Source organism: Lissotriton helveticus, chromosome 8 (genome assembly GCF_964261635.1).
Source record: "Lissotriton helveticus chromosome 8, aLisHel1.1, whole genome shotgun sequence".
NCBI classification, from domain to species: domain Eukaryota; kingdom Metazoa; phylum Chordata; class Amphibia; order Caudata; family Salamandridae; genus Lissotriton; species Lissotriton helveticus.
Genome location: NC_136069.1, coordinates 352,253,639 through 352,271,145, shown reverse-complemented (window position 1 = coordinate 352,271,145; position 17,507 = coordinate 352,253,639). Strand labels below are relative to the sequence as shown.

The 17,507-nt window shown below is 45.0% G+C and overlaps 1 protein-coding gene across 1 annotated transcript in view; it reads left to right on the top strand.

The window, feature by feature from the left end:
• Positions 1 to 17,507, top strand: part of KATNAL1 (katanin catalytic subunit A1 like 1) — a 314,538-nt gene that overhangs the window by 117,163 nt on the left and 179,868 nt on the right. Inside the window, exon 5 of the mRNA XM_078657135.1 lies at positions 10,357 to 10,484. Coding sequence (XP_078513261.1) covers positions 10,357 to 10,484 — 128 coding nt within the window. The remainder of the gene's footprint in view (positions 1 to 10,356; positions 10,485 to 17,507) is intronic.

Here is a 17,507-nt window from a genome sequence, read left to right as displayed (position 1 = left end):
CAATTACCAATTGTGTATGTACCTAGAGTACATGGTGTACATTTAGAGAGAGTGCATCTGGGCTCTGGGTCTGATTAGCAGGCCCACAGCCACATCTAAGTCGAAAACCAGAGAAGCAAAAGCAAAAAGTGGGGGTGACCATAGGAAGCAGACCCTACTCTCCTACTCTCCTACACAACCCCCCCCCCCCAACTTAGGGACATTAAACTAACCTTGACCAGTTGAGTCTTCATGTTCTAAGTGGAAATATCTGGAGAGTCCATCTACATGTGCATGGTCAGTCCCAGGTCTATGTTCCACTGTAAAGTCCATCCCCTGTAGGGAAGTGGACCAACTAAGAAGCTTGGGGTTTTCACCATTCATCTGATTTAGCCATAGGAGGGGCTTGTGGTCGGTCTGAATCTTGAATTGAGTGCCAAACAAGTATGGCCTCAGCTTCTTCAGGGCCCAAACCACAGCAAAGGCCTCCCTCTCTATAGCTGACCAACGTTTCTCTCTAGGGGTTAGCCTTCTGCTTATGAAAGCAATGGGCTGGTCTTGACCATCTATATTCAGTTGTGAAAGAACAGCTCCCACACCCAACTCAGAAGCATCTGTTTGGACTATGAACTCTTTGGAGTAATCTGGACTTTTCAGAATAGGTGCAGTACACATGGCCTGTTTCAGGTAATCAAATGCCTTTTGACAGCTAACTGTCCACTGAACTTTTTTTGGCATCTTTTTGGAAGTTAAGTCATTCAGTGGTGTCACAGGGGACCCATAGTTTTTCAACAAACTTCCTGTAGTACCCAGACAGGCCCAAAAAAGCTCTGACCTGTGTCTGGGTGATTGGAGGAGTCCAGTCTTTGATGGTCTGGATCTTGCTCTCCAGTGGTTGAACCTGACCCCCACCTACAAGGTGGCCCAGGTTCACAACCTTGCTCTGCCCTATCTGGCACTTAGTGGCCTTGATCGTGAGGCCTGCCTTCTGCAGGGCCTCCAAAACTTTCCTCAGATGGACCAGCTGATCCTCCCAGGTGGAGCTAAAGACAGCAATAGCATCTAGATAAGCTGCACAATAGTCATCCAGTCCTGTGAGAACTTTATTCACCAGCCTTTGGAACGTGGCAGGTGCATTCTTCAAACCAAAGGGCATTACCACAAATTGATAATGTCCTCCTGGGGTTGAAAATGCTGTTTTGGCTTTTGCATCCTCAGCTAATCTGATTTGCCAGTAGCCTGCTGTCAGGTCAAATGTGCTCAAGAACTTGGCAGAAGCCAATCTATCAATGAGCTCATCTGCCCTGGGGATGGGATGGGCATCTGTCCTAGTGACCTCATTGAGACCTCTGCAGTCCACACAAAACCTCATCTCTCTCTTACCATCTTGGGTGTAAGGTTTTGGCACCAGGACTACTGGACTGGCCCAAGGGGCTCTCTAAGGGCTCAATAACTCCCAGCTCCAACATCTTTTGGACCTCTGTCCTAATGCAGTCCCTGACATGGTCAGGTTGCCTGTAGATTTTACTCTCGACAGGCAGACTGTCACCAGTGTCCACCTCATGGGTGCACCAGCTTGTCTGACTTGGGGTCAGGGAAAACAGATGTCTGAAGGACTGAAGAACTTGTCTGCAGTCCTGTTGCTGAAGTTCAGAGAGGCTGTCAGCAAAGACTACACCATCTACTGAACCATCATCAGGGTTCTGAGTAAGCAGGTCTGGGAGAGGGTCACTCTCTTCCTCCTGCCCCTTATCTGTAGCCATGAGCAAGCCCATATCTGCCCTGTCGACAAATGCTTTGAGTCTGTTGACATGAAGCACCCTGTGGGGGCTTCTGGGAGTCCCAAGGTCCACCAAGTACGTGACTTCTCCCTTCTGTTTAACTATTGTATGGGGTCCAGACCATTTGTCCTGGAGTGCTGCTGGGGCCACTGGCTCCAACACCCACACTTTCTGTCCTGGCTGCTACACAGTCAGCACAGCCTTTTGGTCATGCCAAGCTTTCTGAAGTTCTTGGCTAGCCTCAAGGTTTTTAGAAGCCTTCTCCATATACTCAGCCATCCTGGAGCGGAGACCAAGTACATAGTCCACTATGTCATGCTTAGGCTTTTTGAGAGGTAACTCCCATCCTTCCTTCACAAGACATAGGGGTCCCCTTACAGGATGCCCAAACAAAAGCTCAAAAGGGCTGTATCCAACCCCCTTTTGTGGGACCTCTCTATAAGCAAACAGAAGGCAGGGTAAAAGGATGTCCCATCTCCGCCTCAGCTTTTCAGGTAACCCTTGTATCATCCCTTTGAGGGTCTTGTTGAATCTTTCCACAAGCCCATTACACTGTGGGTGATAAACGTATAGTTGACACCACACTCCTTCCACATTGCAGTTAAAAATCCTGATATGAAGTTTGCACCTCTGTCAGAGACAACCTCCTTTGGAAACCCCACTCTGGAGAAAACTCCAAGTAGAGCCCTTGCCACAACAGGGGCGGTTGTGGTCCTTAGGGGAATAGCTTCTGGATACCTGGTGGCATGATCCACTACCACCAGTATAAATCTGTGCCCAGATGCTGTTTGGGGTCCATTGGTCCTACAATGTCTATCCCCACTCTTTCAAAGGGTTCCCCCACCTCAGGTAGTGGTATGAGGAGGGCCTTCATTGTGCCACCTGATTTGCCACTGGCTTGGCAGGTAACACAGGAGCGACAAAACTTCTTGGTATCTTCTGACATATGGGGCCAGTGAAAGTGAGGGACAAGCCTGTCCCAAGTCATGTTCTGGCCCAGGTGTCCTGCTAAGAGAATATCATGGGCCCAGGTAAGAAAGAAGCCCCTAAATTGCAGAGGTATAACCAACCTCCTGGAAGCACCAGGCTTGGGGTCTCTAGCCTCTGAATAAAGGAGCCCATCATCCCAATACACTTTATGGGTACCTTGAGCATTCCCAGCAGCCTCAGCAGCAGCCTGCTGTCTGAGGGGTTCAAGAGAGGAACAGTCTAATTGTGCCTGCCTCAGATCTGCCCTTGAAGGTCCCCCTGTCCCAAGAAACTCAACCTGATCAGTCTCAAGCTCTTCTAGGACAGTTCCCTCTTGGATCTCAGAATCATCCTCCTGGGAGGGCTGATCCTCAACCTGAGGCAGGGGGAAAGGCACTGCCTTAACCCTCTTGCTCTTTCTCTTGGGTGGTGTCTGGTCTATTGTTCCAAGATCCAGCATCTGTTCAGGTAAGCACTTTTTGGCCTGTGACCTGGTCACAGCAAGGACATGTGCTGATATTCCCAGCATTTCTGCATGGGTCCTATACTTCACCTAAGACCAAACTGAGGTTTTCAAGATCATTTCCTAACAGACGCTCTACTGGAAGGTCTGAACTCACCACAACTCTTTTGAGGCCAGTTACCCCTCCCCAGGAGAAGTTAACAACTGCCACACAGTGGCATTGCTAGCGTTGGTCACTAGGTAGGTTTCACCTAGTATGATCTGTTCAGGGTCCACAAAGTTAGGTGTCACCATGGTGACACTGGCACATGTGTCCCTGTAGGCCTGAGCCATCCCATCATTAATAAAAGGCGTCTGCCTGTACTTGCTCAGATTACTGGGACTTAAGTAGAGGACATTGCTATGTCCCCATCACAGACAAGAACAGCCTGAGTTGGTACTCTGGCTAGGCCAGAGTTCACCTCGGTTCCCATGGTCAACCCTACTACACCCTTTTGCTGGGAATGACCACTAACAGCTGGACTAGGGGGAACAGTTGCCTTAGGGGCAATGGTGGTTGGTGCTGTGCCCTTCTTGGTGCACTAAATAAACCAGAGAGAGACTGATTTACAGTATCCACACCAGGGCTTCTTTGGACCTTCTTGTTTCTGTTTGTTCTTTTTGGAGCATCCTTCCCCCTGTGCCTTTTGGGGGCCTGGTGAAGATGTCTGGTCTTTTTGTTTCTGCTCATTACCCTTCTGGTCTGCCTTTTTCTGATCACCCCCCTGGTTCTGGTTTTTCTGCTTAATCCTGGTTCTGACCCATTTGTCTGCCTTCTTTCCCTATTCTTGGGGAGAGGTCAGATCAGAGTCAATCAGGTACTGATGCAATAACTGGTTTTGACAGTTGTTAAGGATTTGCTCTCTCATGATCAAATTATACAATCCTGTATAGTCCTTAACTTGACTTCCCGATAACCAGCCTTCCAGAGCCTTAGTAGCACAATCAACAAAATCAGTCCAGTCCTGAGTCTGTGTCTTCTGGGTATCCCTGAACAACAACCTATATTGTTCAGGGGTTAGGCCAAACCCATCAACCAGAGCACTCTTCAGCACAGAGTAGTTGTTAGCATCCCATCACTAAATGTGAGGAGCTTATCTCTACCTTTTTCTGAAAAGGAGAGCCATAAGATTGCTGACCACTGACCTTGGGGTACCTGCTGTACTTTGCTGTACTTTGCAGGCTCTCTCCAAAGCAGTTATCCATTTGTGGATGTCATCCCCTTCTTTGTAGGGGGGCACAATCTTGCTTAGGTGTCTATTCTAATAGGACCTATATTTATCCTTAGGGATATTGCTGCCACCAGTGGGTTCTAACCCACTCTCTCTGTGCTCTCTAGCACGAGCAAGCTTCTCTTTGGCCATGGCAACTTCAAGTTCTTGCCTTTCAATCCTCAGAGCAGCCTCTCTCATTCTGGCCTCATGTTCTCTTCTCTGAGGAGAGGTCATCTCTCTCTGAGCAGTGCCATGAGAGCCATTCGAAGCATGAGATTGGAGAGATTCCCTTGAGTGGGATCTTCCTCTCCTCTGCCTCTGGTTAAGCCCACTTGGGGGTCTGTGTGGGGGCTGCCCATACTGACTCCCATGTATGCTTAGGTTAGCCTGGCTAAGTCGTCTGACTGGGACCTGGCTGTCTACCTCAAGATCAGAATCTTCCTCCACTACCTCCTCTTCTTCTTCTGGTTCCACAGTATCATCTGTGAAGGCAAGGACTTCATCTGTACTACCTGAAGCACCGGAGTTAGGTGTCTGTTGAGCATCACACTCTTCTAAGAGCTCAATCACTGGGGTTCACTGTCTGAGACATGGTTTCTAGTAAGGTGGGGTGTTGCACCTACCTACACTATTTGTTTTCCTACAGAACCTCTCTAGGAGTTGTAGTCAGGGTGTGCTAGGCCCTTTGCTCTACAACAGCTAAGTTCAGTGGAAGTTAAGTATACTAAGACTTGTTTTTATATGTACCTATAGGTACCTATGTGATCTTTCAAATGATATCTCAAGATTACAAGTGGTAAAACAACAGAAAACTCTAATCCCAACCGCTGCCCACCAATGTGAGAAGTTGGCCTGGTATATGATGATCACTATTCTAGTGATCACCTTGCACCAGTCCAAATAACCCTTATGGGGATGGTTGTAAGTCAACCTTATAGACCAGCTATCCTAGTGGTAGCGTGGACAGAACAGTCTTAGACTAAAAGACTCTTGAGGGCGTGTAAAGCCAGCTGTTTTACCATATGTAACCCCTTGAATATCAAATGAAAGGACACCACACAGGATATATATAAAATATATATGTATTTACTAACACACTCCTCTGAACTCTTTATGAGATCAGAGGCCAAAGCACATAACAAGATACTTAGTCAGAATACGTTAAGTTGCACAATTTACGGTTAGGCCCTAGGGGCGAAGCAAACCGTATATTAAGAAAGTGGTATAACTACCACGTCACGAGAAAAGGAAAGGCCTAGGGCCTAGGGAATCGCTGGGGCTACACTATCGGAACAATATTTTAGGAGTGGGAGGTCCACAGGCGGCGCGTGCAGTGTCTTTACACACACACACACGCGTGAGTCAATACAAAGTCAATGGGTACCTAGAAGTTAGATTTAGAAGGATTTTAGGACACTTCCGGTTTAGCTAGGAGGAAACAACTAAAGACTTAGACACTTGGATAGTCAATACCCTTGGGAGCACCGAAGTACTCGCGTTACCTCACCCACGGACGGCGGGTGCATAGGTGTGAAGATGAGTCGGGTTTCGTCGTTGAATCCTATGGAGCCTTGAAGAAAGATGCTGCAGGCGACCAGGAGGAAGATGTCCGGGTGGAGCCAAGGGTGGATCGAGGATGAAGAGGACCTGAAAGCAGAGGGGACAGAGTCTGGGTCACTAGCCAGTGACCGGGTGGAACCAGGAAGGAACCAGACGACGTCGAGGAGCAATCAGGTGCTGTCTTGAAGCTTGTCTTTGCAGACACGCGGACCAGGAGGCGTCGACGACGACCAGGTGCTGGAGAGGAGCTGTCCCACGAAGGTTCTCGCAGATGGAGGAGTCGACTTCCGGATTGGAATCAACAAGCCTTGGCAAAGGCAACACACGCAGGATACGACAATGGCTTCTGGTGCAGACCAGCAAGGTCTGAGGGGCTTCACCTTTGCAGGGAAGCAAGGGGCAGTCTGGAGCAACCAGACCAGTGATGTGATTCAAAAGGATTGTCGTCACAGAGGCTACTAGCCAACGGGCCAGCAACCGGACAACGCGTCGTGCAGAACACAAGCAGAAGGGCCCCACGCAGAACTCGTGGAGTGTGGAGGGCTGATCTTCGGTGCAGGTGGAGCTCGGATTCGGGGTTTTTCAATCCCCAGTGCACAGCTTCGAGGATGCCTCAGGAGCTGCAAGTTGCAGGCTTTTCAAGATGTCCGGTCCCGCGTGTCTCGTCGCCTCCACGGATCTCAGCTATGCTGCAGTCGTGAAGAGAGGTCTCAGAGAGGTCTGGAAGTCTGGGTCTTGTCAGGCTCTGTGCTCGGGTTCCGGCAGGAACGTCGACAAAGCATCCGTTGATGTGCTGGATGGTGCCTAGTTGCCCAGGGTGGTCACTCCTTGGCCACAAGGGAGATTCTTCAGTCTTCAGCTTCAGCAGAATGTCGAAGGTCCAGAGTTTTGTGTCAAGTTTCGATTCAGGATTAATCTAAAGTCTCAGGACTCAGCTCCTACCTTTATACAACTAAAAGGGGCTGGATTACTTTCTAGGTCCATCCTATGGGTGAGAGCAGGAAGGGGGTGGTTACACTCCCTCTCCTTTGTCCAGTTTCGTGCCAGAGCTGGGGCTGGAGTGCCCCAGCAACCAGTTTGAACTGGGGTATGCATTGAGCACCTAGTGTGCTCCAGGCAGTGTCTCATTCTATTCAGCCACCCCTGTCCCAATACACAAAGTCCTGTCTGGGGTGGTGCTCGCATATCTCCAGGCAGGAAACCTATTGTCCAAACCTCCGTGACTGGAAGGACTCCCAGCAGCAGAAGGTCAGACTTGTGTCGGTGGCAGCAGCGTCCATTTTTTGACGCTGGGGCTCTGGTTAACTCTAACCGGGATAGTCAGCAACAACATGTCTTCTCCCTCTAGAAGGGTGGAATGCTACCCCCATCGCCAGGGTAGTATTCCAAAGCGTATGACACCTTACACGACATGTTTGGATAAAGCCAAACCAAAGTTAGCATTTAACCGCGAGGTTCATAATGCACTTAAGAGTATATGGTATGGCAATATCATAGAACAGCTACAAGGACATGGTTCCGAAAGCTGCAGACAGGCTCAGCTCATGCTAGAGCACCTTCTCACACATAACCAAGCACTCTGCCTCCAGGATTGTTAAGGCCTGCCATAGGAGTGACTTATAGGTTACTGTGTGGCTATATATAAGGGTAGATATAGGAATACTATACCTAAGCAAGGGGTGATTACACGACCTTGCCCCAGCTGAGTGATCAGCCAGTTGTGTCTATTTAAGTGGCCAGCCAGGGGTGGCATAATGCATGCTGCAGCCCCTGGTAGGCCTTGGTTACACCTATGCCCTGAGTACCTAGGGTACACTTCTACAGGGGCTGACAAGGAGAACCAATTCCCAATTGTGTATGTACCTAGAGTACATGGTGTAAATTTAGAGAGAGTGCATCTGGGCTGTGGGTCTGATTAGCAGGTCTACAGCCACATCGAAGTCGAAACCAAAGAAGCAAAAGCAAAAAGTGGGGGTGACCATAGGAAGCAGACCCTACTCTCCTATAATTAGTCTCTGCCTGTTACCCATGATGTGCAGATATTGTGATATGGCTTGAGTTGGCTGCTGAAAAGAAACAAGAACAGATGCTGGAAAGGAATGCTGAATAAATCAAACATTCACCCCCAGACACAGATCTGGGTTCAAGCCATTGTTGTTTTGCTCACCACACCACCCCAGTGTGGACCCAGCCATATGCAAATCAGTCTTGACCCTACTCCCCATGGGAATAGTCCAGCCCGAACTATCAGGCCTCCCTGGACTGGAAACAAGCATCCTGGGCAGTTTCAGGTTATCACAGCATATCAGCCAGGGTAGCTTGAATCCAGTGGTACAGTGAGCACAGAACCATTGTGTGCATGGCAACCATGAAGGCAGTTTGAACTAGGAATCACTTTTTCCGCCAACCTGAGAAGAATGGAGAAAGGGCTTTTCTGCCTTACGCCCTCCTACTGCCTCTACAGATTCCCATAGAATGAGACTCATAAAGGGTTCTTGCTATGATGTAATCTGCTGTGCCAGGTAGACTTCAAGAACAGCTACAGTAGCAACTTGTGTGCCCTTGAGAGCTAGTTCTCCATCATGTCACTCAACAACCTCAGCTATCGACATTGAAGCATTTAATGTCATAACGTACATTGTCAAGTTCAGCATTGCAATTTTTATATCTTGCATTAAGAAGCTCAAAGGTAGACGTCTGCTAGTCACCTCTGAGTATTTTAGGACCTACTCGGCTTCCAGAAACGTTTCCCTTGGTGGGAGAGCTTTTGGACACTCCAACTGGTCCTCCTCAACCTTACTGCAGGACGTTAAAAGAATCCTCAAGCCTCATCTTCCCCATTGTATGTCACATCACCCCGTGGCTACTACGCTGCGAGTATCTCCAGAAATCTTTATGCCAACTCCTCCTGTAGCACATGTGCTCACTATCGTGATGAGACCTCTTAAAGGGCCTGCTACACCTCAAAATCTTGCACTTCGCAGAGGTACCATTCTCATCATCTTTTTAGGCATGCATTAACAGAAATCATTCACTCCTCACAGATTGAGTGACCAGAACAGAACACCCACCAGGAAGAAGTCACACTCGGCAAAGGCTCTTTATACCTATACGTAGAACTGCAATAGGCATGCACACTCCGAGGGCACCAGCACCTTTTAAAATTCACCAACACTAGAGTCCTCTTACGCGAGAAATCTCTGCGGAAATCTCATCACAGAGGTTGATGTCCTTTGTGCCTAGTCTACCTATACCTGCCATTAATCTACTCCTTACAATTCTGTCTGTAAAATCTGCACCTGATCATCCCTATTATTTAAAAAGCGCAGTTCCCCTGATCAGGATCATCTGTTTCTACTGTAGATACTTCTCCTTATGGTATTATTACTATACAAGGTAAGTGTCAGCAATATCTATGAACCATGAGCAAGGCCACATTGTGCAGATAGTGTAGTCATCAGCCTGGTTGCAATATGCAACAGACAAAATATGCAGAAGAGCTGGCTTCTGCATTTAGGGCTAGTGGGGTGATGAACAAATTTCCGGCTCCATGAACACAGCCAAGGTCATACTCTCAATCCATTTCAAATATATACAAGTTAATACAATGAAACTGGGTTTTACTCTTTCACTGGTAATTACAGCAATTCTACTCTTTTATCTTCCGTGTATGCTATTATAAATCAATAAAACATTTGTAAACAAAAAAAATGCATGTTTTTGCCTAATGTACTTTTTGAGCACTGAGATACAGAGCTAGAATTGTCATATGTGTATATCATGTGGAAATAGCTTTACCATGTCTTTTGGCTCCCAGGCCGAGTCAAGTGCAACCCGTCCTCCCAGAGTCACATCTAGGCACATGAAAGTCTGCACAATAGGCCCGTCCGGCATCCTTCATCTCAAATTAGTCTTTCCTAAATTGTCTGCTTCTACAAAGAAAAAGCTGCAGCACTCTTTGTGCATTTGTAACTATAGAGACTGTAAAGTAGGAAATGTAATTCAGTCTGTCCTGTATCCACCACACCAATTTCAAAATGATTACTATTATACCAGTAAAAACAAAAAACATAATATGAAACGCTATTTATGTGAATCCTCCTATGGTTCTGATCAGTTGAATTGTTTCTACAAATTGTAATTATACAATCTTTTCTTTGTGCAGTAGCCACAATGAGATGTTCTGTTTTTCTTTTTCAGAATAATCGATTTCATAATGTTATACATAATAGCGAGTTGAGTAGTATAGTTAATGAGGCCGACATGGTAGATAGCTGAAATATTTGTGTTGCTCAGGTTTTGACCTTTAACATCTGTTTGTCTTCAATAATTACATTTTACTGTTTTGCAGGGGAAGAGAAATGTACAGGATGCGGCTGGAGATGTAGATATGAAAAGGTTTGATGGTGCTGGGTACGACAAGGATCTAGTAGAAGCTCTGGAAAGGGACATTGTGTCGAGGAATCCTAATGTTCACTGGTATGATAAATCTCAACCGCATAATTTTCTCATACATCCTGATGATCCTATGTGCTTTTTTTCCACGTAAACTCTCTGCTCCTTGATATTTCAAACGCACTTTTGTCACCGAATGACTTTGTACCTATGACATGATTGAAGCATTTATAGTGAGAATAGAAGAGTGACCCTGTGCAGAGATGTAATCAGCCACTGGAGTGGCATGGTTCCAAGGAAATATTCATCAATCAAATAGACTAAACATGATACTTCTTGAGGCATCATCTGCATGACCATAGTTATGTTACATGATTATTCCAAAAGAAAGACAACATTTGTGAAATATTTGGTTGAGTGACAGTACATAAGCAATCTTAAAACAAAAGCTAAAATAGTGACGTTCCTCCCGGAATTAAAATGCTTGAAACATTTCCTTGAACATTCTGTGGTAGCATCTTTTTTGATCTTAACACTTTTTAATGATTAAAACAGCCCTCTTAGCTTACTTTCCCTTCTGATTCCCTGTTAGACTATTTATGCAGAGAGAATACAAATTATACATTCTATTAACCTATATCCGTGCGCTTAACAGACTTTTGAAAAACAGTAACACTCTTTTATTGCTGCAGTTTCAATATATGAAATTAAATCTTGATCATCTCAACCCATCCATCCACATGGATCCTAACAAATAACAAATCATCTTTTTATGCATGTCCCCCTTCAACTGTTTAGCATTTTTGGCTCTTTCTCAAGCGGTATCCTTGTGAATGGTTATTAAGGACTTTTTGGAAGGTTCTAATGGGTCTTTTTCTTTATATCAAAGGCATATTTTGCTTCCCTGAGATATATGAAAATCTCACTTGTATTTCCTATTATTCGCCACAACTATGTTTCCTATCCTACTTCCTGGGATTCTTTCTCAACAGGCATTTTTCTTTTTCCCGGTGTCAGTGATTTCTATTTGACTTCCCTGAGGGTTTTAAGCTTTTTGATATTATTATGGAAATGGTACAGCAGCATTCCCCTCCTAAGATACATTTCCTAAGAGTGACCTGTTCATAAATTACCACTCACATTTGACCTCATATGAGTATGTAAACTTTGTTCCTCTTTTAGGCTTCCTCTTCACTTCACTATAACTTTTTCTACTTTTACCTTATCCACACCTTGAGCCCCACTTACCAACATAGTTCCACATATTTGCCAGCATGAATCTTTCATAGACTCATGTGTTCAGCCTAGCATTTCATCTACCAATTGGGTCAGAAAAGTTCACTTGTTTTTTTCAAAGATTCTTTTTATTTGGGGTGTGAGATGTGGATGTATCTGAAATCAGACTATTCTAAGACATCAACCACTGGCTCAAAATACAGTAAAACTGGCAACCCCTGTTTCTGCCATTGTGGCCAGTTGCACGTAGTGGTGCGGAAGATTATGAGAGACATAACTTAACAAAAAAGACAATAAATGTAATTTTGTGGTATGAACTCAAGAGCAAATCATACAAGAAAGTTTACGATTTTTCATTATTTTGGGTTTCTATTCTTTCAGCAGCTCAAAAGTTATTGAAAAAAAGTAATTTAAACCCGGTCTGCACTAATAATTTCCATTTGATTATCAGCCATCCGACTTTTAACCAAAGTATGTCAAGAAACCATGCAGAGGATTGTTACAAGGCATCTAAAAATACATTTTTAAAATTCTCATAATTAGAACAGAATTGTTGGGCAATTTATGCCATAGTAACAGAAAAGAGGTTGACTTTGGAAATTTTCCTCAAATGTGACTGAGGCTGAGCACTGCTGATGAAGAGGGCTGTGGTACTGATGAAGAGACTTTATAAAAAACGCAGTCCCATTGAACTTCAAATCCTGAAGAAGCATAGCTCATTACTGCACATATTGAGGCAAATAACACAATAGTATTTGATAATATTTCATCCCCCCCAGATTTTACTAACATGCAGGACTCAAAAAGAAAATATCAGAATCACAAGATTGGCAGCAAACAAATCCAAATTTGGCATTAGCATCTACTTCGAAGAATGTCTTTGTCATCAACTCCACAATTATCATACATGCATGTTTTAACAGAGCACAATTTTGGATGTCGAGGATAATTCATAAGGCCTGCATACACCTCAACACCTTTCAAAACGAAAGCAACATTTTTCAATTTCGAAAGCTCTGACCCTAAAACTTTGAAAAGTTAAATTAGAGAAAGCATAAAATAAAACATTTTTTTTTATCATAGTCAACTGTCTACATAAAGAAGACCATGACAGAGTTCAAGCGATGAAACATTAGAATGAAAAAATGCGGCCTAGATAGCATTAATAACGTTGAAATGTCAAAACCATCCATTAAGAAAGCAGGTGTGCCATTAGAATTTTATCACATCTTTCATCTAATAATTAGGTTAACAATTAAAATTCTGCTTGAGTAGTGACAAATGGAAAACAAATATCGACAAAAAAAGTGAGCTATATTGCATACATTCTGCATGTGCAATTTACACCATCCTTTTCTGCAGTATTGAGACAGGCTATCTAGGCCTTAAGTACATTTGACATTTCCAAACATTAACCACCTGACAGGAGGTACTTGGTAGTGACGATTACTTTTAGCATGCATGTGTGAAGAAAGAAATAGCTAGCAGTTTCTTTTAGATAGGTGATATCACTCTGTAGTCCCAAACTTATAGCCCAAGAGGAGAAGTGGTAGGCAACCTTTAACATACCCTTTTGATGATCTTACAGCCATAGTGTAGTATGGTCAGGAAAACGAAGCATTCAGCCAACCAACTTTCTTGTTAAGCTTTTATTTATCCTTTTTTTTTTTTTTTTTTTTTTAATTTTTATTTTGATTTAAACAGTGGAAAAACATGACACGGGCCCCCGAGGTGCCACACATTCCCTCGCACAGGAGGACAGTTTATCTTAGCATCATAGGCGTAAGGTCCGTGCAGTAACACAAGTACTTAATCAAGGTCAAAGTTCTTAGATCAGTAGACCACGCAGCTCTGCAATGATGACAAAAATGTTAAGACCACTGAGTGGCTTGTAGGTAGAGTACCCTGTGCAGAAATGCATGGAGTAGTGTGCCCTGCATTATGCATCCCAGGGGCCCAAGAACAAAGTAACAGAAACCGCCCCCCCCCCTCCCTGTCCACCCCCTCCCTCCCCATGGTGGTGATTCATGCGCTCCAACTGCCATTCCATCATTCACTCTAGAGTTGAAAGAGGTGTAGTGATCGTAAGGAGGCGGGACACACAGCTGATGGTAACCCTTTAGAAAGAAAGGTAACCAGCGGGCCCCACTGAAATTGAAAGTTCTTGAAGTTACCCAGGAAGATGTCCGCCAGTCTTTCCATACTCAAAAGTCTCCAGAGCCGTGCGTGCCACAAGGAGATTGCTGGTGCCCCCTTTTGTTTCCAATCGGCAGCTAACGTGAGCTTGGCAGCTCCTAGGCTGATACGTTCAGAACATGCTATGTAGGTCTGGCTATGTGTCTGCTGCTACTATTTTAAGCAGAGGACAGACTGGACAGTCAACCACTGTGAAAAATGTCCATCAGTTACTCATTTTCGGGCTCCCAGTACATCATTTGGTCTACTCCACAGTAGTATGACCACCACTCTATCCCCATAGATGTATATCGGAGAAGTAAAGTGGTGGATGAATGTCTGGTAGGTTTTTTTTAAATTATTTGTGAGTAACGGAAAGCAGTGCATAAAAAATAATAAGTGCGAAGGGGAAAATATAAGATTAGATAGTGCATACAAACATTACTTTATTCTAAGGTCATGCACCTCCAATGTTAAAAACGACAATAGTGCAAAAAAGTCAGATGATTCAAACAAATAACTTCTGACTGGGCTATCTGGTCGACATGTTTCTGCGGGTAAAGGTCATTGATTGAACCAACCGCTTCCTCAGGACCCATAAACTTAATTGCTACTGCATAATGTGATAATATGTGAAAACAACAGGACATTTGTGAACAGAAAAAAGTGTCACCTGTACACTTCCATTTTCCTCCTATGAAAGTCCGGTTGAAATAAAGCCAGCATGTCAACATGTAATGAAATATAAACAATAATAACACCTTCGTTAGTAAGGGCTATACAAGCGATATTGCTATCATCATTTCAACACTATATCTGGGTCAAATGACCCTAGTATAAATCACATTGTATCTAGAATCAATGCCTCACCTTAATTTGTAAGGGGAATTGCCTCACCTCACCTGGCAAACAGCTCAGGAAAATGAAGCCCCGCTCTAAAAATGCAGAAAATGTATACAAAGATCAATATTAAAAAACCTGTGTCAGGTCAAGGCAGAAACAGACCAGTGGGATGCTCGGTAGGCAAGCCACTGGGGGTCAATTGTCTCATCATTCCAAAAATAAGTTCCAAACTAATGAGCCAAATGGTTAATTACAATAGTGTCAGGCATCAGATGTTAAGAATAGCCAGTAATGACATCTTGCTATTATTCCTAGATGTCTGCCCTTTGCCTGTTGAGCCAGTTTGACAGGTAGATAAAGCGCATCCGTGTCTAGCTTGTGGGCAATCAGGTCTGCCATATGCGGTCAGAAGATAGAAAAGTATGCTTATCTGCACGCGCGCTGTGAATGACAGGACGCGCGTACTGGCTATTCTTAACATCTGATGCCTGACACTATTGTAATTAACCATTTGGCTCATTAGTTTGGAACTTATTTTTGGAATGATGAGACAATTGACCCCCAGTGGCTTGCCTACCGAGCATCCCACTGGTCTGTTTCTGCCTTGACCTGACACAGGTTTTTTAATATTGATCTTTGTATACATTTTCTGCATTTTTAGAGCGGGGCTTCATTTTCCTGAGCTGTTTGCCAGGTGAGGTGAGGCAATTCCCCTTACAAATTAAGGTGAGGCATTGATTCTAGATACAATGTGATTTATACTAGGGTCATTTGACCCAGATATAGTGTTGAAATGATGATAGCAATATCGCTTGTATAGCCCTTACTAACGAAGGTGTTATTATTGTTTATATTTCATTACATGTTGACATGCTGGCTTTATTTCAACCGGACTTTCATAGGAGGAAAATGGAAGTGTACAGGTGACACTTTTTTCTGTTCACAAATGTCCTGTTGTTTTCACATATTATCACATTATGCAGTAGCAATTAAGTTTATGGGTCCTGAGGAAGCGGTTGGTTCAATCAATGACCTTTACCCGCAGAAACATGTCGACCAGATAGCCCAGTCAGAAGTTATTTGTTTGAATCATCTGACTTTTTTGCACTATTGTCGTTTTTAACATTGGAGGTGCATGACCTTAGAATAAAGTAATGTTTGTATGCACTATCTAATCTTATATTTTCCCCTTCGCACTTATTATTTTTTATGCACTGCTTTCCGTTACTCACAAATAATTTAAAAAAAACCTACCAGACATTCATCCACCACTTTACTTCTCCGATATACATCTATGGGGATAGAGTGGTGGTCATACTACTGTGGAGTAGACCAAATGATGTACTGGGAGCCCGAAAATGAGTAACTGATGGACATTTTTCACAGTGGTTGACTGTCCAGTCTGTCCTCTGCTTAAAATAGTAGCAGCAGACACATAGCCAGACCTACATAGCATGTTCTGAACGTATCATTAGACCCACAGTTATTTGTTGTTTCTTAGTACTCGTTCTTGGGGGTTATAACTGTGCCCGGGTCTTTAAATACTTCCCTTCGAACCCTTAAATGATTGTTTGTTGATTGTAGCTCCTAGGCTGAGCCACAAGATCTTCTTGTCCGCTCGAGTCTGGTATTCCAGGCCAGGGTCCCGCAGGCCCAGCAAGACAGAGGCGATGGAATTCTCGATGGGATAGCGAAGAATGTCCTTGATATGGGAGAGAATTTCCTCCCAATAAGGCCGAATCACTGGGCAGTCCCACCATATGTGGCGGAAGTCTCCAAGGAGCCCACAACCCCTCCAGCATTTGTCGGACGTGGCCGGGTATATGCGATGGAGCCGAGCCGGGCAGAGATACCAAAGCATAAGTGTCTTAAGATGCGCTTCCCTTAGATGTAGGGAATGATTAAACGCAGTCAGATCCCGCCACAGTGCAGACCATTCGGTATCAGAGATATCCCTCCCCACCATTCCCTCCCACTGTTCCATGTAACTAGGCCGGGGCGCCACAGCAGATCGAAGCAAGAGCTGGTACAGGAAGGAGATAGTGCCCTTCATGGCAGATGTCCGCAGCAAGAAGGCCTCAAATGATGATAGTGGTCTGGTAGCCGCCTCCCGTATTCCAGGCGACGTAGCCCAGTGGAGCAATTGTATGTGGTGATATCGTTCAGTCTGGGGGATCCCATAGTCCCGTGTACAATTAGCAAAGGAGAGAGGATCCTGCCCATGAAACAGATGGGTCAGTGCTCTACAGCCCCCCTCCCTCCAAGCATCAAAGGGGCCCTCTCGGAGCGCTGGTGGGAAAGCCGGATTGAAATGTATGGGTGTGAAAGGTGAGGGAAATGTAGTCCACCTCTCGTCCGAAGCTAGCGAGTCCCAGACCTTCAACGTCGTCCCCGTCGGGGTGCTAATATAAGCGTTAAGAGGGCGGTCTTTTTTTGGTTTCCACGCCAAGTCCCAGACTGACCTACCCGACACGCTCCGGTCCATGTGAAGCCAGTGCTTCTCTGACGTTTGCTGCGACCACTCCACTAGCACCCTCAGTTGTGCCGCTTTATAATAAAGCTGCAGGTCCGGAAGTCCAACTCCTCCCTCAGATTTTGGTCTACGCAGGACCGTAAAGGGGAGACGAGCCCGCCCCCCTTGCCATATAAAGCGCAATATCTGAGTCCTGAGGCGTCGAAAGAAAGCGCTATCCAGTGGGATGGGTAGCGCCTGGAATAAATATAGATATTTGGGAAGGAGAACCATCTTTACAGAATGAACCCTGCCCAACCAGGACAGAAATTTAGGTTTCCACTTGTCCAGTTCAGCTCGTGTTGTCGCTAATAGAGGGGGGAAGTTGGCCGAGAACAGCC